At 44.1% G+C, this 25,377-nt stretch overlaps 1 protein-coding gene and 1 long non-coding RNA gene across 2 annotated transcripts in view; one reads left to right on the top strand and one right to left on the bottom strand.

The window, feature by feature from the left end:
• Positions 1–1,171: 1,171 nt before the first annotated feature.
• On the top strand, positions 1,172–5,605 carry LOC138949973 (uncharacterized). The gene is made up of 2 exons (XM_070321755.1): positions 1,172–2,188; positions 2,753–5,605. Exons 1-2 carry the CDS (start codon positions 1,172–1,174, stop codon positions 5,603–5,605), a joined length of 3,870 nt encoding a protein of 1,289 aa, XP_070177856.1.
• Positions 5,606–18,168: 12,563 nt separating this feature from the next.
• Positions 18,169–25,377, bottom strand: part of LOC138950958 (uncharacterized) — a 115,736-nt gene continuing 108,527 nt past the window's right edge. Inside the window, exon 2 of the long non-coding RNA XR_011450889.1 lies at positions 18,169–19,532. This is a non-coding gene — a long non-coding RNA (uncharacterized lncRNA). The remainder of the gene's footprint in view (positions 19,533–25,377) is intronic.

Here is a 25,377-nt window from a genome sequence, read left to right as displayed (position 1 = left end):
TGCCGAGGTGGCCGTAACGTACAGGTGTTTTACAGTGTAAAGCAGTCCGTGCCGAGACTGACTGTCCGTATTCTGCGAGTGTCCGCTAAGTCCAGTGACCGTATTTGACAGTTTTCACTGTAATGTGTACTTAGTCCTGTGAATTGTTTTACTGCCTTATTTTTTTTAACTTTTTTTTTTTTACTTTTATGTTTATCTTTAGTAAATGATTTACATGTGTGTATATGTATATACGATTAGAGTAGTCCCTCTGTGGGCGAGGGCTGGTTGAAAAGAAGCTCCTATGTATTGCTTATGCCACAACCCTCGTAAAATTTGATTTGATTTGATTTGGTTTGATTTCTCTCTCTCTCTCTCTCTCTCTCTCTCTCTCTCTCTCTCTCTCTCTCTCTCTCTCTCTCTCTCTCTCTCTCTCTCTCTCTCTCTCTCTCTCTCTCTCTCTCTCTCTCTCTCTCTCTATATATATATTTGTATATATAAATCTTAAGCCGACTTTGGTCGACCAAATGTCGTCCTAAAGCCCCCATTTTACAACACTTTCGATTTAGGGCGACCAAAAGTCGGTCGCCCTAAGTTTTGGCGTCTTTTCTCCAATTCTATTGGCCTGACAACATTGACCCCATGCGCTATCGAGGAGACAGTGCCTAACGTTTCTTGCTTGTAAATCGCACGAAGTTGGGATTTACCGTTTGAACACAAAATTGAAAAAGTGATTTTGAGACTTAGGCCGTCCTTTGCAAAAAAGGGTCTTTAGACAACCACGATACTTATACAAATATTTTTTTAACTGAGTGTAAACATATCATTATCATTAAGGCGACGATGTTTAACACTTATATCTTAATCTTGACTGATTTTCACAGTCAATTTTTGACTGTTGGGTGTAGGTCACTTAGCAGATGTAATTACAAAATTTAGTTAATATTGCTTTAAAAACAACGGATATAGCACTGGTAGCCATAAAACCCCTTTTTACAATGGTCGCCCTATAGGCGGATGTATATTTATATATATATATCAGTCATCTCCTCCTCCATGTTCTTGCTGCTATTGTGAATGACATGGGATGTAGAATCATTCCACACTTTTCGCAGTTAATAGTCCTGTTACCTTCCAACATCCAACCCCCATCCGTACATTGCTCACATTTTACCGTTGGTTGCAGCACGGGATGGACAGTGCGGGCAGCGAGCTGGACAGGACGCTGGAGAAAGAATGGCTGTCGTTCCACAAAACGCTGGACACTTTCCCCCACTCCTTCCAGCTGCACGACTCGCACCGCCTGACGAGCAGCACGTGCCGTAAAGTGGTGCACACACTGCAGTCCGACCTGCAGGCCGGCCTCAACACGCCCCTGGAGGAGGCTCGAACCCTCAACTTTCTGGGCTACCTGCACTGCAAGCTGGGCAACAACGCGCAGGCCCTGGACCACGTGCAGCGCGCCTTGGACCTGCAGGGTCAGCACACCAACATCGTGTCGCTGGCCAACAAGGCCGTCATCCTGTGGCGCAAGGACCTCCGCGACCAGGCCGCAACGCTGGTCCGGGAACTGAAGAGTCTGATAAGTGACCCGGAGTTTGACTACCTCGTGGTCCGAGCCAAGGGAGAATTGGCTTTCAGCTACACGCGCCTGGGAGCGCACTTCTCGTCCAAAGCCGTTGAGATTTTCAAGGAGGTCGTTGCGGCGGCCAGAGAGCCTGAGGTCTGGCTGTGGATGTTCGGACTGGCTCTCACAGAGCGAAGGGCGCTGTATTTCAACTCCGCTCCTCTACATCTGGCCGAGGAAGAGAAAGAGGAGGGCAGATGCCTCGAAGTTCTTCATCGCTTGTTGACAGTAATAGACAAGTGCCAGAGTAACAACCTTAAAGCCAAATCGTACGCAGAAGTCGGACATTTGATAGACGCCAAATGGAACACGGAACTCCAGAAGGTGCTAGAGAGGAAGGCGAACCTGACGGCGGCAGAAGCCTGCAAGAAGGCCTTAGATCTGGATCCCAAAGACTGCTCTGTTCTGTGGAAGTGCGGAAAGATCTTTAGGCACACAGGGTACGGGGAAGACTTTGTGGAGCATTTGCAGCGATCAATAGAGCTGAGGCCCACAGCCACGTCGTACCACCACCTGGGGTTGGCATACAAACACCTGGCCAAGATGACCAAACGGCAGCGGGAACGTCCATGGACTGCCGGGGCCAGGGGAAGGGGGCAAGGACGGGGGAGAGGAGGAGGGGGAGGAGGAAGGGGAAGAGGGCAAAGAGGAAGAGGGGGAGGACGACAAGACGACACAAGGAGAAGATCGGATGGCCATGTTGAAGGGGGAGGAGGAAGGGGAAGAGGACAGGGAGGAAGAGGGGGAGGACGGCAAGACGACACAAGGAGAAGATCGGATGGCCATGTTGTAGGGGGAAGAGGTAGAAGAGAAGAACCAGACAGAGAGAGGCATGTGCATGAAGAAGGGAGAAGGGAGCACAGAAGAGGGGTAAGGGTAGGAGACAGAGGATGGAGACGTGACCAAAGGACACACCATGGAAGGGGAGGCGGAGGGTACGGCAGTGACCTCACAGCTAACAGCGAGCTGCTCGCAACAAGCCAAGGTCAACAATCACCGGGTCAAAGGGTGCAAACAGTCAGAGGACTCCGTGGCTCCAGGCAGTTAACATATGACAGAGGAAGAGGATGGGAATGTCAAGGAAGGGGACCACGAGGGGGAGAAAGAACACTTGAGAGGACCTGGAGTGCTGGTTACTCACAACAGTCGTGCTTTGACTTTCGTCATGGAAACATATTTGAAATGAGGGAAGTACGAGACCGGAGTGACGACCACAAAGGCTCTTTTCCATACCATCCCGTGCCGAAGACAAACTACAAAGGGTCCAACACTGCTACCTACGACTACAGCTACGCTCATGCCAGTGCCAAACCAGGTCGTGCACCCCACAGCCAGGGTACAGAGGGGAGCTATGGTAAAGGTTTTCAGGGGAACGGTAACAGCAGTTACAACCGCATCTACAGTCTGGATAGCTCCGACAAAGGCTGTACCCCTAGCAGCTTCAACAAAGAAAATAATTCTGGCGTGAGCGGCGACTCGGGCAACTATACGACAGAGTATAACTCCAGCAACTCTAAACAAGACGCTGACACTGCCAGCTGTTCTCAGTTAAATCAGCAGCAAAAGTGGGACACGTCTCATCAAGAGCTAGGGGCATGTGAAGGCGGTGACCTAGCAGACACAGAGCTGGCCTTCACACAGACGCCGCTCCGTCAAGGCGTGAGTGAAGACTCACTGGAAGACTCTGGATACAACACTCTGCTGGCTGACACCTTGACGGACGATATTTCGCGCTTGTCATTGAGTCAGGACATGTCACTGGTCAAAGCAAATAGTCCAGAAGATTCCCTAGTGTCCGTTCCAAGCGCACGATTCACACCAGTAGATCTAACGAGCGGCATGCTAACTAGTACACCAGTACCGCCAGACACACCTCTGACACCAGTTCCACCGTCGGTACCGCCTACTAGCACTCTGAATCCCTCCGCCAGCGTGTTTGTACCAGGCAGTCCACAAGGCACACCAGTGACAACACGACAGATCAAAGACGACACTGTCAATCAGCCAGGCCGCCTACAAGACGCGGCAGCCTTCATACCAGACACCATATCAACCACATCAATGACACTGTCAGGAGCCCCTGCCAGCTCAGAGAGTGCACCTGGCAGCACACACAATACACATTCCAGCATTTCCATCACCCCGGCCAGCACACACAGTATCTCTGACAGCACACAAAGTTATACTCCTGCTCCATCCAGTTTGTCAGTGAATCCACAGTCTTCAGGGGCTAACTCCAGCATGACATCACAGACAAACACACAATACACACCACCCACCACAGCCCTTGGTGCCTTTCACTCGCCACAAACCCTGGGGATTTCAGCAGCCTACTCAGCGAGCCTTACAAGTCCTGCAACCCCCTGTGTGTCGCTCCCTACACAGGCAGAGAGCTGTTGGACACCCACGCCTTCAAAACGTGACATCAACGCATTGCGAGGCGTCCACAACACAGGGAGGATCCCGTGTTTTTCCCTGGAAGACGACTACATAAAGGAAGCTATAGAAGCCTTCCAGAAAGCCGTGGAGCTGAGCGAAGGGGAGAACGTGCGAGCCGTGTACCACCTGGCCGTCACCTATCGCTCTGTGGGCAACCTGCGGGAAGCGCGGCGCTGGCTGGACGTCATCACGGGGAGGTCCCACTCCCAGGCCAGCTACGGCCCCTTCGATAGGATCAACGCCTACGAGCAGGCTGGCCTGGTCCTGCGGGAGATGAGCGAGGTAGAGGAGGACGAGAAGACGAGGCAGCAGCTGAGAGAGGAAGGGGAGGAGAAGCTGAAGATGGCGCTACGACTGTGCTCCAGACTGTGCCAGCGCTTGCCCGCACTGCACAGCTACGTTCCTCACGTCTGGTTGTCCCACTCCACGCTGATGCATATTGTGGACAGCTCGCAGCTAGGCCTCACTAAGAAACACCAGGAGAGGGCCAAGCTGTTCCAGATGATCCAAGCTTACGGCCCCTCCATGGCCGAGCTGAAGGAAATCCTCACCAAGGACACAAGCCAAGCCGAGAACCCGGACTTCCTCAAGATCTTGATTGAGAACTGCGTTGGAAGGAAACGCTACGACGACGCACTGACAGCTATCGAGACGCTGATTGGGATTACACATTGCTCGGTCTCAGACCTCTTTGGTGACGACCACTACCGGGTAAAAATCTACATGCAGGCAGGTAGGGACGCCTTGCGGAGCAACACGGCCTCCACCAGCTCGGCCGACTACTTCTCTGTGGCCTTCAGAGACGCCGTCTGTCAAAGCACGGAAGAGAGCAGCGGCAGTGAAGAAGAGGAAGACGCAGAAGGTGTGGGTGAGGACGATGCCTGGGACGTCTTTCTCGTTCACCAAAACGACACAGAGGTCAAGGCCAGGGCTGTTGCCAAGGTGATGGAGAGGGCGTTAGGTCTGAAGGTAGCGGTCATCCCGGGCGACTGTACGCCGGGAAAACTGCTGTTGGAAAGCCTCCCTTGGGAGATGAGCAGAAGCCGCCAGGTGGTGGCGCTGCTTGGACCGGGTGACGTGACGCCGAGCTTGAAGTTGGCCTTGGAGCTGGCGGCACTGAGAGACAACTCTGTGGTGCTATTGATGGAGGGGGGTAAAGTGCCCCTGAAGCTGACGGCACGTCGTCGCTTGTCGTGTCCTCGTGACCTTCTCGATGGAGGCGTTGGTGGTGGTAGAGGTGGGGGCAGTAAGGGGGGTGGAGGCGACAGTACTGGTGTAGATGGTAGTGGTGAGGGCAGTAAGAGGGGTGGAGGCGACAGTACTGGTGTAGATGGTAGTGGTGAGGGCAGTAAGAGGGGTGGAGGCGACAGTACTGGTGTAGATGGTAGAGGTGGGGGCAGTAAGGGGGGTGGAGGCGACAGTACTGGTGTAGATGGTAGTGGTGAGGGCAGTAAGAGGGGTGGAGCGGGTGTGGGGGGTGACAGACACGAGTACACCGAGTATGAGGTGCAAGCAATCTGTGAGCTGTTTAGTTTCATGGTTGACGTTCCTTGGGACTGAATACTGGACGTCACATGTGAGGTGCAAGCAATCTGTGAGCTGTTTAGTTTCATGGTTGACGTTCCTTGGGACTGAACACTGGACGTCACATGTGAGGTGCAAGCAATCTGTGAGCTGTTTAGTTTCATGGTTGACGTTCCTTGGGACTGAACACTGGACGTCACATGTGAGGTGCAAGCAATCTGTGAGCTGTTTAGTTTCATGGTTGACGTTCCGTGGGACTGAACACTAGACGTCACATGTGAGGTGCAAGCAATCTGTGAGCTGTTTAGTTTCATGGTTGACGTTCCTTGGGACTGAACACTAGACGTCACGTGTGAGGTGCAAGCAATCTGTGAGCTGTTTAGTTTCATGGTTGACATTCAGTGGGACTGAACACTGGACGCCACATGTGAGGTGCAAGCAATTAGTGAGCTGTTCAGTTTCCTGGTTGACGTTCCTTGGGACAGAAGACTGGACGCCACATGTGAGGTGCAAGCAATTAGTGAGCTGTTTAGTTTCCTGGTTGACGTTCCGTGGGACTGACGACTGGACGTCACAATGTGAGGTGCAAGCAATTAGTGAGCTGTTTAGTTTCCTGGTTGACGTTCCGTGGGACTGAAGACTGGACGTCACAATGTGAGGTGCAAGCAATCTGTGAGCTGTTTAGTTTCCTGGTTGACGTTCCGTGGGACTGAAGACTGGACGTCACAATGTGAGGTGCAAGCAATCTGTGAGCTGTTTAGTTTCCTGGTTGACGTTCCTTGGGACAGAAGACTGGACGTCACAATGTGAGGTGCAAGCAATCTGTGAGCTGTTTAGTTTCATGGTTGACATTCAGTGGGACTGAACACTAGACGTCACATGTGAGGTGCTAGCAATCTGTGAGCTGTTTAGTTTGCTGGTTGACGTTCCGTGGGACTGACGACTGGACGTCACAATGTGAGGTGCAAGCAATCTGTGAGCTGTTTAGTTTCCTGGTTGACGTTCCGTGGGACTGACGACTGGACGTCACAATGTGAGGTGCAAGCAATTAGTGAGCTGTTCAGTTTCCTGGTTGACGTTCCTTGGGACAGAAGACTGGACGCCACATGTGAGGTGCAAGCAATTAGTGAGCTGTTTAGTTTCATGGTTGACGTTCAGTGGGACTGAACACTAGACGTCACATGTGAGGTGCAAGCAATCTGTGAGCTGTTTAGTTTCATGGTTGACGTTCCTTGGGACTGAACACTAGACGTCACATGTGAGGTGCAAGCAATCTGTGAGCTGTTTAGTTTCATGGTTGACGTTCCTTGGGACTGAACACTAGACGTCACATGTGAGGTGCAAGCAATCTGTGAGCTGTTTAGTTTCATGGTTGACGTTCCTTGGGACTGAACACTAGACGTCACATGTGAGGTGCAAGCAATCTGTGAGCTGTTTAGTTTCATGGTTGACGTTCCTTGGGACTGAACACTAGACGTCACATGTGAGGTGCAAGCAATCTGTGAGCTGTTTGGTTTCATGGTTGACGTTCCGTGGGACTGAACACTGGACGTCACATGTGAGGTGCAAGCAATTAGTGAGCTGTTTAGTTTCCTGGTTGACGTTCCGTGGGACTGAAGACTGGACGTCATATGTGAGCAAGCACATTGCAAAACGATGCGCGGTTTGCTTTGTTCAGGCCGTCTTAAACCTGAAATTCAACTGACTTTTTTCATTGAATGTTAGACTGGAACGTGCGAAGGGTTATCTCCAGGTAGTGGTTTCAAAGATAGTCTGACTGTGACTGGCTGTGAACCGCCAAGTGAAGATCAAGGATAAGACGTGTACACTGTGCTGACACTGTGAAATCAATATAGACGTGTGGCGAGATGAAGATAAAGAGAAGACTTGTATACATGTATAAACTTGTGTGTGATGAGACATTGACTTGAACATGACGTTCCTTTGAACTCACTTGATCAGGTATCTTCAGGACTGCTTACACCTCACACGTGACGTTAATTTCTTTGGTAAATGTGCAGAAATTGCCATTAAAGTTTTGGCAATATTCCGATTTTTTTACATTTGTTTTTTCTGAACACGTCAGCCATGTTGTCATGGCAACGATTATCGAGTATGCCGAAGTGTTTGAACTAACCTTGCACCTTCGTAAATGAGTAACTTGGTAAGGATTTCGAGATCAGAAAGACTGAATCTGTGATTGAAAGCATTATGTTAGCCTTGAACAGAGGCTTTCTCGTAGTTTGGGTGTGTTTAGAGTTAAGAAAGAAAGAAACAAGTCGCGTAAGGCGAAATAACAACATTTAGTCAAGCTGTCGAACTCACAGAATGAAGCTGAACGCGCTGCTTTTTTCACCAAGACCACATACTCGTAGTTTTGTCAGTCCACCGCTCGTGGCAAAGGCAGTGAAATCGACAAGCCATGCAGAATAGTGCGGTAGTGGTCGCGCTGAGCATGATAACACGCTTTTCTGTATGTCTATTCTTTTTAGCTTACTGAGTTTGTTTTTAATCCAAACATATCATATCTATATGTTTTTGGAATCAGGGACCGACAAGGAATAAGATGAAATTGTTTTTAAATCGATTTCGGAAAATTAATTTAATCATAATTTTCATATTTTTAATTTTCAGAGCTTGTTTGTTTGTTTGTTTGTTCGTTCATGGGCTGAAACTCCCACGGCTTTTACGTGTATGACCGTTTTTACCCCGCCATTTAGGCAGCCATACGCCGCTTTCGGAGGAAGCATGCTGGGTATGTTCGTGTTTCTATAACCCACCGAACTCTGACATGGATTACAGGATCTTTTTCGTGCGCACTTGGTCTTGTGCTTGCGTGTACACACGGGGGTGTTCGGACACCGAGGAGAGTCTGCACACAAAGTTGACTCTGAGAAATAAATCTCTCGTCGAACGTGGGGACGAACTCACGCTGACAGCGGCCAACTGGATACAAATCCAGCGCGCTACCGACTGAGCTACATCCCCCGCCCAGAGCTTGTTTGTAATCCAAATATAACATATGTATATGTTTTTGGAATCAGAAAATGACGAAGAATAAGATGAAATTATTTTTGGATCGTTTTATAAAAAAATAATTTTGATTACAAGTTTTCGTTTTTTAATGACCAAACTCATTCATTAGTTTTTAAGCCACCAAGCTGAAATGCAATACCAAAGTCCGGCCTTCGTCGAAGATTGCTTTGCCAAAATTTCAATCAATTTGATTGAAAAATGAGGGTGTGACAGTGCCGCCTCAACCTTTACAAAAAGCCGGATATGACGTCATCAAAGGTATTTATCGAAAAAATGAAAAAAACATCCGGGGATATCATTCCCAGGAACTCTCATGTCAAACTTCATAAAGATCGGTCCAGTAGTTTAGTCTGAATTGCTCTACACACACACACGCACAAACACACACACACACACACACACACACACACACACACACACACACACATACACCACGACCCTCGTCTCGATTCCCCCTCTATGTTAAAACATTTAGTCAAAACTTGACTAAATGTAAAAACAAGTCGAGTGAAGCAATATAAAAACATTTAGTCCAGCTGTCAGCATCAAAGTAACAGATGTAGAGGTTACATGCCGAGTCTCAGTGATTATCAAAAATAATGGTCGAAGTTAGCGGATCATGAAAAATGCGAGCTTCAGCGAGCTTTTTCATGACCGCGAACTGAGACCATTATTTTTGATAATCACTGAGACGAGGTATGTAACCTCTTTATCCCTCCTTTCTTCAGTTATTCAAAGAAAAGAGGAGTTTTTGTGCGAAAGTTTGATCGAATCATATTCACCCAAACAGTCTACCTGCGTAGGCGATCGATTAATGCGCGGTTGTATAGTTCCGTGCAAATCATTCAATTTTGTTAACACTTCTTGTCAGTTTCCATGTTTTGAACTAAAATCAAGTACACGGTTATGTTGTCATTCTGCTGTGGCGGTAAAGGCAGATAGTGTGTGTTCTGTTCATGTTTTGGTATCGCTCAGGAAATGTTCTTTCCTCGAATGTGACAAGCAGACGAAGTTTTACACCCGTGTTCCAACGTTAAAAACTGTATGAAGTTTAGTTTTCTGGGGCAAACTAGTGTATGAAACCGCTGCATGTTCTTTAAGTTGATTAAATGTTTGCAATTGATTGCGTGTAATCTGTTTATAAAATGAAATATTGTTGAAAACTGACCGTCGGATTGCAGTCTCGTCGATGCAGCCGAAATCTGGAAGGGGAACTACTCGTGTCGGTAGACAAAGTATGAGAGTTACTTTTCCTTGGAATCTTGCTAGCGATAAACGATTGTGCACGGCAGATCTGAATTCAGAAAACAACCAAACTCATGGATTTTATATTGAGATTCATGTGTTCAAGCCTGTAGTTGCTGGTTTAAATGCGGCATGGTTGTATTGTTTGCTCCAGAAATGTATATTTTGTACATTAGAGTGTTCTGAACTTTTGAGTCGCAAAAAGTAGATCCACAATGTGTACAGTCTCTACCCATGAGCTATCGAGGATTCAGGCCCGTTGTTGGGTAAGTGATTTTGGTTGTTGGGTAAGTTACCGAAAAATAACTAGCCCTACAAGTTTACAGAGAGAAAGAAGCAGAGGGGGGGATAAGTAGAGGTTACATGCCGAGTCTCAGTGATTATCAAAAATAATGGTCGAAGTTAGCGGATCATGAAAAATGCGAGCTTCAGCGAGCTTTTTCATGACCGCGAACTGAGACCATTATTTTTGATAATCACTGAGACGAGGTATGTAACCTCTTTATCCCTCCTTTCTTCAGTTATTCAAAGAAAAGAGGAGTTTTTGTGCGAAAGTTTGATCGAATCATATTCACCCAACCAGTCTACCTGCGCAGGCGATCGATTAATGCGCGGTTGAATAGTTCCGTGCAAATCATTCAATTTTGTTAACACTTCTTGTCAGTTTCCATGTTTTGAACTAAAATCAAGTACACAGTTATGTTGTCATTCTGCTGTGGCGGTAAAGGCAGATAGTGTGTGTTCTGTTCATGTTTTGGTATCGCTCAGGAAATGTTCTTTCCTCGAATGTGACTAGCAGACGAAGTTTTACACCCGTGTTCCAACGCTAAAAACTGTATGAAGTTTAGTTTTCTGGGGCAAAATAGTGTATGAAACCGCTGCATGTTCTTCAAGTTGATTAAATGTTTGTAATTGATTGCGTGTGATCTGTTTATAAAATGAAATATTGTTGAAAACTGACCGTCGGATTGCAGTCTTGTAGATGCAGCCGAAATCTGGAAGGGGAACTACTCGTGTCGCTAGACAAAGTATGAGAGTTACTTTTCCTTGGAATCTTGCTAGCGATAAACGATTGTGCACGGCAGATCTGAATTCAGAAAACAACCAAACTCATGGATTTTATATTGAGATTCATGTGTTCAAGCCTGTAGTTGCTGGTTTAAATGCGGTATGGTTGTATTGTTTGCTCCAGAAATGTATATTTTGTACATTAGAGTGTTCTGAACTTTTGAGTCGCAAAAAGTAGATCCACAATGTGTTCAGTCTCTACCCATGAGCTATCGAGGATTCAGGCCCGTTGTTGGGTAAGTGATTTTGGTTGTTGGGTAAGTTACCGAAAAATAACTAGCCCTACAACTTTACAGAGAGAAAGAAGCAGAGGGGGGGATAAAAAAACAATAAACAGTCATCAACGAGACTATATTTAAGATAGTCTCGACTAACCACACCCCAAAATAGAGACGGGCCACGCTCGTCTCCGGGTAGCGTGGAAACGCAGTACTTATTAACCTATTTTCTGTCATTCTGAGCACAGTTTTAGAGTAAACAAAACATATGTATATATTTTTGAATTCAGGAGAAATTGAGGAATACGATGCAATCATTTTTAAGTCTGTTAGTGAAAATTCGATTTTAATGACAGCTTTAATGAGCAAACTAATTAACTAGTTTTTAAGCCTCCAAGCTGAAATGCAATACCGTAGTCCGGGCTTCGTCGAAGATTACTTCACCAAAATTTCAACCAATTTAGTTCAAAAATGAGGGCGTGACAGTAGTGCTGCCTCAACTTTCACAAAAAGCCGGATATGACGTCATCAAGGACATTAATCGAAAAAATGGGGAAAAAAATTCTGAGGATATTATACCCACGAACTCTCATGTGAAATTTCATGAAGGTTGGTCCAGTAGTTTTCTCTGAATCGCTCAATACACACACACACACACACACACACACACATATACATACATTCATACATACACACATACACACATACACACATACACCACCACCCTCGTCTCGATTCCCCCCGTCTATGTTAAAACATTTAGTCAAAACTTGACTAAATGTAAAAAGGGGGAAAAAAGTGTGGGTGTGAAGTATTTTAGCTGTTGCTACCCTTCCAAAGTTTGAGGGACCTTCCCTCCTGTGCGAACGATTATGTAAACCGCTGCAGATCTGTCAAATCTTTTACAGAGGACAGGAGTAATCTTCCACTGGAACACCTACCAAAAAGTAACAGCCTGGCGGCTTTCTGTGCAGAATGGGATTGTTTTGCTGTGCACATTAATTTGGCAGATTGGCTTCGATGTTTTCACTCTGCACAGGTTCTTGAATTTTGACGAGTGGAAGGGTGCTCTTATTTCACCTGAAAGCCTGTCCAGACAGTTCTGTTGTTGTTTTCATGAACGTTTACAGGGATAATTATGTGTCATTTCGATTTGTTTCGTTCAGAAGTCGTCCTCGTCTGAACGGTATGCGCGTTCATTCCACAACCCGCCATTTTTAAGATGCATCATCTCTGTCTCTAATGTTTGCATATATATGTCTAAGTGTGACTGTGTCTGTAAATAAATACTCAGAGCCCTGATTGAAAACCTCGCTCGCGAAACTAAAAGAATGTCCGATCTTGCATTATATGTGTGATGTGTACAGTATATGTCCGATCTTGCATTATTCACTCTTCAAAAAAAGTTAAGGATCGGTTGAAAAAACGGATCTAATTATAAAAAATTGCCAAAAACGTATTAAACATCGACGATAATTAAAAGATTAATGTGTTTGAATTAACAAATGAACAATGAGTCTTGACCTAGAATTTTCTTTTGCAGGCAGAGTTATTTCCCTTTGTGGGACTTCTCAAAAGCTTCTGCATTTTGGAAGAAAAAGGGTGTTTTTTTATAGCCCCATGAAATTTGCGGAACGCATGCCAGGGCTAAAGGTTGTGATGCACGTGCTACAACAGGGTCCTGGCTATGAACATCGCTCACCAGCTTGTGTTTAAGTGTGAGTTTAGAGGGAGCGGTCAGCGACCATAAACTCTATTTAAACGAGACAGATATGCAGCAAAAGGAGGGGGGGAGGAGGTGTCAGTAGAGGTAATGCAGGAGGAAGTGATAGCAGAGTCCCGAGGGAACGAATGCGGGGAATGGAAGAGGGTTGGAGGGCAGGGGGGAGGTGATGAATGAAGGAGAGCAGTCTGGAATGAAACAATGGTAACAGATAAGGGAGTCCGAGAGAGAGCGAGAGAGAGCGAGGACCGAAGTCATTAGTAGCAGCGCAGCGGCCAGCAAGCAAGTTCAGCGATTTTTCAGTTCTGCAAAACTATGGAGTTCAATTTTACTTCTTGGGCAAAAAATCTGCCCCAACCTGTAATTGAGGTTCTGGAAAAAGAGGAGTTCACAAGCCTCAGTGCCTTGAAATATGCAGGAGAAAAGGACCTGGAAAGCCTAAAGTTAAAACGAGGCCACATAGTGGAATTAAAAGCAGCAGTGGCAGACCTGCAACAGAAGTAGGGGGAGGGCCGTTGCGTGCTGCCGACCAAGTGGCACCGCTCCAGGGTCTTCTTGGCAACATGGCCATACAGTCTGCTTCACCAGGTGAGACTTATTTACGAATTGTTGACTTCGTACCGGCTTCTATGGCGGTGGAGGAAGAGGTGACACTCGGGGGAGGTGTCACGCTCAAGCTGGCCAACAAACCAAAGTTGGAGAAAGTATCCCCCTGCCACTGGATCGTGGCAACTGCTAAAATAATGGCAAAACTCATGAACACCGTGGACTTCGACCACGAAGCTTACCTCTGTTATACAGAGATGGTGGGCGAGCTCGGCGCAAGATTCTCCTGGCAGTCGGTGCTCCTTTACGATGACGAGTACAGGAAGCGCCAGTCTACCAGCGGGTTTGCTTGGGGAACCCCCAACCCCCACCTGTCCACAGTGATTCTCTGTGAGCGTGCCCAACAAGTTCCTGGCAACAAAAGCGGCAAGGCCACGACGCGCTGACACAATTATGCACAGTAGCAACATGCCCCCACGAAGAAAACTGAGCGATTAGGATAGAGGAACGGCAATAGGATGGCTATAAGACGGTGTTGCTGCCAGGAAAGTGGCCCAGAGGCTTGCAGTGGCTCCCTCTGTCATCATCAGACTAAAACAGAGATTCCACGCAACTGGAAGAGTTCTGGTCGGCCCAGAGTCACCACACAAAGAGAGGATCGCTTCATTCAGAGGCAACAATGAATGGTTACAGCAAACAACATTAGGCAACGCCTAAAAGCTACCACCAACACTGTTGTTAGTGGTCAGACGATCCGAAACTGCTTACACAACTTTGGCTTGCGTGCAAGGCGTCCAGTCCGACGAACAACCCTGACTGCTAATCACCGAGCAGCTCGCCGAGCCTGGTGCACTCAACATGTGAGGTGGTAACGTCAACAGTGGGCTCAGGTGTTGTTTACAGATGAGTCCCGCTTTTGCTTGGAACCTGCTGATGGTCGCATCCGAGTGTGGAGGCGTCGCGGAGAGCGCTTCGCAGAAGGCGCTGTTCTGGAAAGACAGCGTTTTGGCGGAGGCTCTGTGATGGTCTGGGGAGGGATAAGCACACGTCTAAGGACACCTCTGTACCATGTAGTGAGCAACTTTACCGGTGTCCGCTACCAGAATGAGATCCTGCAACTCCTGGTCGTTCCAGCCCTCCAAGCAATCGGCCCTCGTGCGATTCTTCAGGATGACAACGCACCTCCCCATTGCTCTGCAGCTGTAAACACCTTCATCCAGCAGGCCAGGGTCAACAGGATGCACATGGCCAGCCAACAGCCCGGACCTGAACCCCATAGAGCACATGTGGGACGAGCTTTGTCGTCGGGTACAGCAACATCACCCTCCTCCTGCCAATCTGGGTCAACTGCTGCAATGGCTCCAGCAGGAGTGGAATGGAGTTCCCAGAGCATTCATATGCAACCTGATCCACTCCATGCGCCAACGATGGGATGAATGCCTGGCACACAACGGAGGGCACACGCGTTATTGACACTGATTCACATTGCTGTGAATTCCATTTTCGAGGGTTGTCACGTTTGACACACTCTAGCTAAATTGTCGCTGCCGCGTTCGATCTTTGCTTTGTTTGTCATTACTCCTTGGTTGTTCAATTATATCATTTTAAAAAAAATGAAAGAATTCGGTTTTGTCTATTTTGTGTGGCGTGCTTGTAAAAAAGTGATCCTTAAAGGTACTGAACTTGTCAAATCCAGGTGCACGGAGCCCCTGGGGCTTTTAGTCATACCTCAGGCAGCTATCCGAAGAACTACCAAGTTTCGTTGACTTGCACCCAAAGAGTCAAGAACTGCATTTTTTTTACGAATTAATTTCGTACTCGGACCCGGCTGGTCTTGGCCTATTTTTGGATCTAAATTTAGATCAGGTAGATCACCACATCATGCACAAAAAGACACATCACGAGCAAACTATGTCAGACGTCATCATGAGTTTGTGTAAAACAAAATCGAGGCCGGAATCACTCAGTTGAATCGAACTCCGACCAAACACCACGTAATAACTAGGTTACTTTATGCACTCGTGTGAACAAGAAACTGTCGAGCTTCACAGATGTCGTCGTTGGGTAGTTTTGGGTTTGTTTTACTACCATAGGAGGATTTTTGAACTGTAAGAATGCACTCGGTTGCAACAAAAACGCAAAACGAAGGCTGTGAGTTGCACTGTGCCTTTAACTTTTTTTGAAGAGTGTATGTGTGATGTGTACAGTATATGTCCGATCTTGCATCATATGTGTGATGTGTACAGTATCTGTCCGATCTTGCATTATATGTGTGATGTGTACAGTATATGTTCGATCTTGCATTATATGTGTGATGTGTACAGTATATGTCCGATCTTGCAGCTTGCATTATATGTGTGATGTGTACAGTATATGTCCGATCTTGCATTATATGTGTGATGTGTACAGTATATGTCCGATCTTGCATTATATGTGTGATGTGTAGGCCTACAGTATATGTCCGATCTTGCATTATATGTGTGATGTGTACAGTATATGTCCGATCTTGCATTATATGTGTGATGTGTACAGTATATGTCCGATCTTGCATTATATGTGTGATGTGTACAGTATATGTCCGATCTTGCATTATATGTGTGATGTGTACAGTATATGTCCGATCTTGCATTATATGAGTGATGTGTATAGTATATGTCCGATCTTGCATTATATGTGTGATGTGTACAGTATACGTCCGATCTTGTGTAACCGAGTGCCGGAACACTACGATCACCTCGGGAGGCGAAGTGCAATCAAACAGGATTGAAAATGTTAGGGCTAATTTCTTAGCCCTATACAAACTGATATGCAAACCCGAAGGTTTCCATGAACATACAGACAATCGGAAACCACCAGACCCCATTACAAACAGAATTCCACAATCAACCGGTGTTGACTTAAAGGCCAACAACTCGGGTGCAGAGTCTGCTGTGAAAGGAGCGGTAGCCTCTTCTGTCACAATTGCATTATATGTATGATGTGTACAGTATATGTCCGATCTTGCATTATAATTATTTGTGATGTGTACAGTATAATTATGTCCGATCTTGCATTATATGTGTGGTGTACAGTATATGTCCGATCTTGCATTAAATGTGTGATGTGTACAGTATTTAATGGGCGCGTTTTCAGCATTATATTCGAATTGTGATTACACTTTTCGTCCGTCAAATACTTTCATAAATTCTGTGGTTTGACGTGACTCACCTGATCTAGTGAGATTTAACTTGACCTTGTGATGAACATATCCTTTCTTTCGTCAGATAACTTATGATTGAAGGGTCACACTAATTTACTTTAAATTGACGTCCAGTGATATTATTTTCGTTTAGGACATCGTATTGTTACTGTGTAATAAAACTATACATCGTTTGGGTGCATGAAGAAAGAAGGGCAATATTGTTCAGCACATACGGCTCTTCGACTTGTTTTTGTTTATTAGTGATACTCATTATCTTTTTCATAAGAAGGAGCAACAGTCCGTGCGTGCGTGAGTGTCTGTGTGTGGGGGGGGGGGCATGTCGGCGTGTGTGCCAGTGTGGACAAATTAAGCCACGCGTGCCATTTAAAACACAGTAGCGCACTAGAATATTCGTCATGGATAATCTGTTATTAGGAATGTCCACACACACACACACACACACACACACACACACACACACACACACACACACACACACACACACATACACACACAATGAATGACAAATATATATCAGATACCAACAAAGCAAACAGATAGTGGAAGACACATACATGGGAACGTTAAACATGCCCTGCAATGAATAAACACTGTTATAACAAAACAATCGACCTATATAAACATCTAGGGCTGTTTTCAGTATTGCTGATAACATGTTCTGTTTGATTAAGGGTATTCGGCTGGTATTTCCTTGTTTACACTACCTATTTTATTCATGCTTTTATTACTTAGTTAGTGGAAGAATCTTTTGTAATGTATGTTTGATGGTGTATGCTTTTAATTAAGCGTTGCTGACTATGAATGTAGATGTAAATGCTTGTATAACTGTGTTTTAATTTTAAATGTGTCAAGCGCAAAGAGTATACTTGTAAAGTTACGATGTTGCGCTATATAAAGGCTCATTTATTATTATTATTATTATTATATCGAACGAACAAGAGCGTTACACGTGCAAGCTCAATTGAAAAAGCGACAAAGAAATTGTAATAATTATGTTAGGCTAGGAGGCAGAGAGACAAGACAAGACAAGACAAGACAAAATCTTTATTATCGAGGGTAATAGATAAGCAAGAATATTGCTTTTTTACATCCAGCCCTCGCCCTAATATAGGGTCAACAAGAACAGAAAACAATATAATCAAAGAACTATCACATCAAACTTAATACATTATAACTGTATATACAGATACAAATTTAAAAAATAAATTGTCATGCTGCATTTTAAGTACAATTTCCAAGTGTCAATTTTTAACATAACTTAATTTAGATCTGCATATTATTATAATTTTGTTTAACATGCACATACATTTTAAATGAATTGATGAACCATTCAGCACATGTTTAGTTGCATTATGTGCGACATATAATTTTTTTTGAAGCTGTCTGTGTTTGTTTTATGCTTAAGAAAAATAGGCAGTGAGTTCCATAGGACCGCACCTGAATAAAGAAGGCTTGATTTGAAAAGGTCAATACGTGGAGTCGGTGTTATGATTTTTAGTCTGTTATAGTTCAAAATAAAATTATCACGTAATGTCTCCGGTGCATATCAAATCAAATCAAATCAAATCAAATCAAATTTTATTTTTCGAGGGTTGTGGCGTAAGCAATACAACGAGCTTTTTTTCAACCAGCCCTCGCCCAGAGAGGGGACTAATCTAATCACATATTTACACGGATATTAACGTAGAAAAAAAGGTAGAGAAAAACAACAACATATGAATATTTACACATTACATATTATACACAAATATAAAGCATCGTATATGTAACGTAGTGAAAACAATGCTGAATACACATGCATGAGTAAATGTGTTATTAATTTGAGTGTTTTTGTGTGGATATAATGAACACTGATGCTTTGGACAAATGAAAATATAATCAAACGAAGTCTTCCATCACTGTGATTTTTCGTAATTTAACATTAAATACAGTGAAAGGTGTTTTTTGAAAGTATTGAGACTCATTGGGACTCTCACAAATTCCGGGAGAGAATTCCACAGGACGCTACCAGAATAGGCTAAGCTTGATTTGAAGAGATCTATCCTTGGAATTGGGACGTTAAACTTTCGGTTTGGTTTCACTTTAAAGTTTGCAACGAAAGTTCGTGGTGCACGGCCGGAAAGTATTTTGTGAAGGAGCACGCCTTCATTTAATTTAAATCTTTGTTTTAGTGGGAGAATCTTAAGTTTCTTATAATCATCAAATACAAGACTGGATTGTTTCAGTAAAATTAGTTTCAGCGCTCGCCTATGTAAACTATACAATGGTTTTAAAATATTAGCACTGGCAGAGTCCCAGATGGTTGAACAATAATCTGTGATGGTTTGTATATATGCGTTAAAGTATAATAACCTTGAGTGCTGATCTAGAAAGTGTTTAATTCTATTTAACTGATATATTTTTCTGGACATTGTTTTACATACCGACCGAACATGATGGGCCCAAGACAAATTATTATCGATATTTACTCCCAAAACTTTATGATCTCCTACCTCCTCTATTGCGTCGTTACCAATTAATATGGAATGAGGATTGTTTCGTATGTTTTGTCTCTTTTGTCTTGTTGTTATTAACATGTATTTGGTCTTTTTAGGGTGAAGACTCATGTGGTTATACTCCGTCCAATGAATGAGATCATCTACACTGTTCTGCAACGATGAATAAACTTTGTCTAATTTTTTATCAGTAGTGTGTAGGGTCGTATCGTCAGCAAAGAGTTCGCAGTCATCATTAATACTAAGAGGAAGATCATTAATATACAGGGAAAAGAGTAGTGGTCCAAGGACAGAGCCCTGGGGAACCCCGTATAACACAGGTCTTTTGCTGGATACGGTTGAATTAACGCAGACAGACTGCTCTCGCCCAGCTAAGAAAGAGGAGAGCAGGCATAAGGTTTGGGGTGACATTCTATATTCAACTAATTTTCTTAATAGTAATTCATGATTAATAACGTCGAAAGCTTTAGCAAAATCGACGAATAAGACACCACAGAGTTGATTATTATTAATGCTACTAAGCCAACTTTCAAGAAGGTTTGTTAATGCTGTGTGGCACGAATGATTTTCTCTAAAACCTGACTGGTTGGAATGTATAAGATCGTATTTCTTCAAATGAGTGGTCAAGTGTGTAAATATGTGTTTTTCAAGTGGTTTTGATAAAACAGGAAGAATTGAGATTGGTCTGTAATTGGCGGGGTCAGAAGAACTACCTGATTTAAATAGCGGGATTACTTTCGCCTCCTTTAATTTGGTGGGAAAGTAGGATTTGTCAAGGCACAAATTATAAACATATGTAAGGGATTCTGCAATAAAAGGGGCAGACAACTTCAGAATTTTCCCATCAAGATTATCCAAACCACGAGTACCTGTTTGTTTTAAGCACAACAGATAATGGAAGACTTCGCTAACAGATAGCAGAGGAATGTCTAAATTATGGGTAATATTTTTTGAATCACAAAACTGTTTCAACTTGTCCAGATTATTCTGTTTCGATCTATCAGTTGTAATTATTTTGTCAACAATAGAAGTAAAATGAATGTTCAGATCATCAGCAGGTATATCAATAACGGAAGATTTTACTGTATCTTTACGAGATAATTGGTTGATCACCTTCCAGATGGCTTTTGAGTTTTGTTTTGAACTGGATGCAGCGAGCTCACGGTAATACTTTCTACGAGCTGCACGTTTCATGGACGTTACTTTGTTTCTCTGTTTTCTGTATTCTTCTTCTTTTCCCTTTCGTTTAAGAAAATCGCGGTAATCAATCGCATGTTGAATGTCGTCTGTAAGCCACTTAGGTTTGGGATGTTGCTGCACACGAGAGGTTCGAAATGGTGCATGTTTATCATATACTTTTATAAACAAGTTTTACCATAAATCAAATGCTTCGTCGGGGTCAGTATAATTATAGATCATTGCAAAATCTGTACAACTGAGTTCCGAAAGGTATGAATCTTGATTATGTAACCCCCCTTTGTCTTTCCTATAAATCTAGCGAGGCCTAATCTCTATCGCCTAGAGTTAACACAAAGGAGTTGGTTACGGGGTGAGTTCGGGCAGGGAAATTTAACCTAACTAAACACAGAACAATACAGCAGCAACACACACACAGTCACACACCAGTCTGGACTGTCCTCAAACACCACAGTTCTTAGGTGACTACAAATTTATTAATCAAATTCAAATCTTCTTTGCCACAGACACAAAGCACAATCTTCTCGAACCAAAAATACAAGAAGTATTTAGCAGTGAATAAAAAATAAGCAATTTTGGTCTCAAAATTCCAACTACATCTTACAAGTAAAAAGATTTCAATACTAAAATTTCAACTTAACGTAAAAGAACTCTCCCAAATATAAAATCACAATTCGGTACAAAGTTGGACGGATAAATCGGAAGAAAAGAGTTTTGCTAGAATGGAGGAAAATTTAGTCCGCAATCCTGAAATCAAAATACAATCATCAAAACATGATCCACAAATATAACTAAGTCAGTTTCAAACGCAGTCACCAATTTCTCTCTCCAACCAAACATATAAAATCAGAATGTTATACATGGAGGGCAAAGTGTCTCTTCATAAGAAACAAAAGGAATCTCCCAGTCACACAAATGTTCCCATCTTAGATGAAAAACATAACTCCTCAAAAAGTGTCCTTTTCAGATCAATCTTATTGTTTATCTGATCAAAGTTGCTGATTTAGCTACTTGGTAAACATATAGACATCACTATCATAGAGAGAGAGAGAGAGAGAGAGAGAGAGAGAGAGAGAGAGAGAGAGAGAGAGAGAGAGAGAGAGAGCCTTGTCTGCGAATCATCTGGGGGCTTGCACTTCTATGTGTATCAGTGTGTACTCGTGTTTCAAGTTGTTTCTGTCTTAATTGTTTACATTATGAGATTACATATGGCCTGTTACTTTGTCATCCAGGGAGGTATGTAGGAATGAAAATGTGTGGAACTGACGACAACTGTCTGTATTGTGTGTGTAATTGTGTGTGCACGTGCGTATCTTTACACGTTCCTCTTTCTGCCCGATAAAACTGAAAAACTGCTCACACAGTCAGACAGAGAAACTGAAAATTGGACAATAACGAAGCGACCGTTTGTTAGATATTGGTCATTAACATTATTGCTTGGTGGGTGGATCGATCGATCGATTGATGGAGGGATGAATGGATGGATGGATGGATGGATTGATTGATTGATTGATTGATTGACTGACAAGTCTACTTGCTTATTTCTTTTGTTTTTGCTTTGCATGTTTCTAATGCCAAAAGCGATGCAAATCTTTTTTGTCTTTCGAATGTTAAAGGCACAGTAAGCCTCCCGTAAACCATCACAGAGCTCCCCGAGCGTCTACATACAGTACAAGCATACTTCCATTTAAACGCTCACCGAACGGGAACATCCTGGCTGCTTTCTGTCGAGCGTGAGAAATTTTCAAAGAATTTATTTTCGTGGACTTGGCCCTTTACAACAATGGCGCCTCGTTTTGGTGCTGGACGGCTGTTATGAATATCCCGGAAATCACGCCCGGACAGTAAGCCTCCCGTAAACCATCACAGATACTGTCAGGCTTTTACACACAGTACAAACACCCTTCCATTTGAACGCACACCAAACGGGAACATCCTAGGTGCCCTACGTAAAGAGCGAGCAATTTTTAAAGAATTAATTTTGCAGATTGTCTCGAACACTTTTTGGACCCATCCTGAACTCAGGTCAAAAATGAGTTACTTCCCTTAAACTGGCGATAGCCGTGGATCGATGATTATCAGAATGTTTTTGGACCGTGGTGCGTTTTTGCGCTAGACCTAACTTTTAAAATCTAAATGATAAATTGACAATGACAGCTTGTTACACAAACATTCTTTAATCATAAAAGAATTCTTTTTTCATCAAGACAAGATCAGTGCAATTCGAAGTTGTGAAAGTTTGAAAAAAGAAAAGCCCGAAGCAGGGTCACGCAAGGGTCGTAGCAGACGACGGTTTATGCGGCATATCGCCGTTCCTCTCAACAGTCAAAAGCCATCGCTAGAGTTCTTGTGAACCACAGCCGTTTGTTTCGTGCATAAAAACGTGCTATTGTAGATACGCTCACATCGAGTCGCATTCAAATGACTAACTGACGACTACATTGTGAAAAAGGGAAACTGGATCACACGGATTCACGATGGCTCAGGGGTAAGATAAACCACGCAAAAATAAATTCTTTGAAAATTGTTCGCTCTTTACGGAGGGCACCTAGGATGTTCTCAATCGGTGAGTGTTTAAATGAAAGGGTGTTTGTACTGTGTGTAACAGCCTGACCGTATCTGTGATGGTTTACGGGAGGCTTACTGTGTTAAAGGCTGATATATTCCCTATTGCCAAACTGTTTAGAATGGCCGGAATAAATCTCAATATGGGACTAAGCCAAAAGGATCACACAACAAGCTCAAAACGTCAATTTAGTTTATATTAGCCCGACGTTTCTCGTGCGTCAGTTTAGACAGCTCACAACCGTCAAATGTAGAGAGTTGTTTGTTTGTGATTGGTTCTAGCTGCTGTTGTCTCCTGGTATACTCTTGCAAAATGTAACGTTCAGCAGAAATAGCAGATTTGTATAGGGGTATTAAGTTATCCCGAACTCACTCCTGTTTGGCTGGTTTTGCCTCCAAAGGTGATTCGAGTGTTTGGTTACACCCGATACTTGTATTACTGTAACACTAAAGACTCCAGGGGAAAAGCATCATACTCATGAAAGTGAAGGGTCCCTAACATGGACCGGGTCCCAATATGGACCACCTCCGGTTCTGACAAACTAACGGTGCTAGACGCTCAAAATAGTTTCATTCGCCGCATTAACCCTCTATGGTTGGCTGGCACGTGTCAAAACAGTTGCGGGCACACAAACAACAAAACCGTTACGGGTTTTTTCTCCCTTTTGTACACTTCTGGCAGCGTTCACTCTAAATTTGACGCTTTTAAAACGGCCTAGTTTCTGTCCACAAACACAGCTGTTAACTCCCAAACGGTTGCTCTATATGACAGCTAAGACTGTCATTATGACATTTTAGCAGTGTTCGTCCCGTCTTTCTAGCGCAAACAAAACATAATAGCAACATCTCAAAGTATGTGTCTGTTCCCTGATATGGACCACCTTTAACAAAGAGAGGAAAAGAACAGATAAAGATTGGTTTGAGTCATGCCAAGCTTGCTGAAAATAACCTTTAACGAGCCATCAAGCTTCACAAAAATACATCACACAGTCTTCTTTAGGAAAAAGTTGATCATTTAACTCATTTTATTAAGTTTCTTTAGTTTTATGTTGTGTTTCAAATAATCTTATCATCCAACCGAACAAATAAATGTGATGCATATTTGAATCAGTGTGATATGTACACTGAGTTGTATGATGTTATGTTGGAGTACAGAGCGCTTTTTACAATGATTTGCTAAGACCTCTTTACAGGTCCATACTAGGCGCCCGGGCTCTTAAATATAGACCAGTTGTCAATTTGTCTGTACTTATTTTTTGCTGAATGTCCATCAAAGCTAAATCGCTCTAATTAGGCCTGACGGTTTCCTGATGAGAGAACAACTACCAAGCACAAAATAAAACTTCTTCGCAAGAAAACAAGCAAGTTATCAGCAAAAAGTGGTCCATATTAGGCACCCTTCCCCTACATCTGTCTCCCTTGCCTAATGACACCGTGCCCCCCCCCCCCCCTAACCCCCCCCCCTCCCACCCGTCTCTGTATCTATCCCTATCCCCATCTGCACATTTTAACACTTTTTTTTTTTTTACAAAGCTCGGACGAGGGAGAAACGATTTCCAAATGACAGACTCCAACTCCAACTATTTTACAACTGTGTACATGTAAGAGTAGTCTCCCAGCTTTGTGTGGCCGTCAGGGCTGGGTCAGAGTTAGTTTGCAGGTGACTCTGTGCTGTCATGTGTACATGTTAGAGTAGTCTCCCAGCTTTGTCTGGCCGTCAGGGCTGGGTCAGAGTTAGTTTGCAGGGTGACTCGATCTGTGCTGTCATGTGGAAATGTTAGAGTAGTCTCCCAGCTTTGTCTGGCCGTCAGGGCTGGGTCAGAGTTAGTTTGCAGGTGACTCTGTGCTGTCATGTGTACATGTTAGAGTAGTCTCCCAGCTTTGTCTGGCCGTCAGGGCTGGGTCGGAGTTAGTTTGCAGGTGACTCTGTGCTGTCATGTGTACATGTTAGAGTAGTCTCCCAGCTTTGTCTGGCCGTCAGGGCTGGGTCAGAGTTAGTTTGCAGGTGACTCTGTGCTGTCATGTGTACATGTTAGAGTAGTCTCCCAGCTTTGTCTGGCCGTCAGGGCTGGGTCAGAGTTAGTTTGCAGGGTGACTCGATCTGTGCTGTCATGTGGAAATGTTAGACTGATGTGATAAAAGTTGTAAAATAGAATTTGGAGGTTGAGTCTGTAATTTGGAAGTCGTTTCTCCCTCGTGCGCCTCCCCTTTGGCACGTCTCTTACCGACACAAGAACCTATGTGAGGCCATTTCTCCAAGCTGTAGCTGCCAGACATAAATGTCATCTATCACCTTCTTAAGGTGTATGGACTGCATCAACGGGCGCACACATGGCCACTTCGTAGCGGAAGGGATCTGATTCGATACAAAGTGGGGTTCTTTTTGTAACGGTCTTTTAAGATTGGGTATTCCAAAGTGACATCTCTGACGCTATAAGCAAAAGCTGACGGAGAATTTCCAGAAAAAAAAGTCTCGGTGATTTCAAATATACCTGCCGAAGAAAATGAATCGT

This window comes from Littorina saxatilis, linkage group LG16, assembly GCF_037325665.1.
Source record: "Littorina saxatilis isolate snail1 linkage group LG16, US_GU_Lsax_2.0, whole genome shotgun sequence".
In the NCBI taxonomy this organism is placed as follows: Eukaryota; Metazoa; Mollusca; class Gastropoda; order Littorinimorpha; family Littorinidae; genus Littorina; species Littorina saxatilis.
The sequence above is the reverse complement of the archived record's forward strand: the minus strand, read 5'-3'. Positions and strand labels throughout refer to the sequence as shown.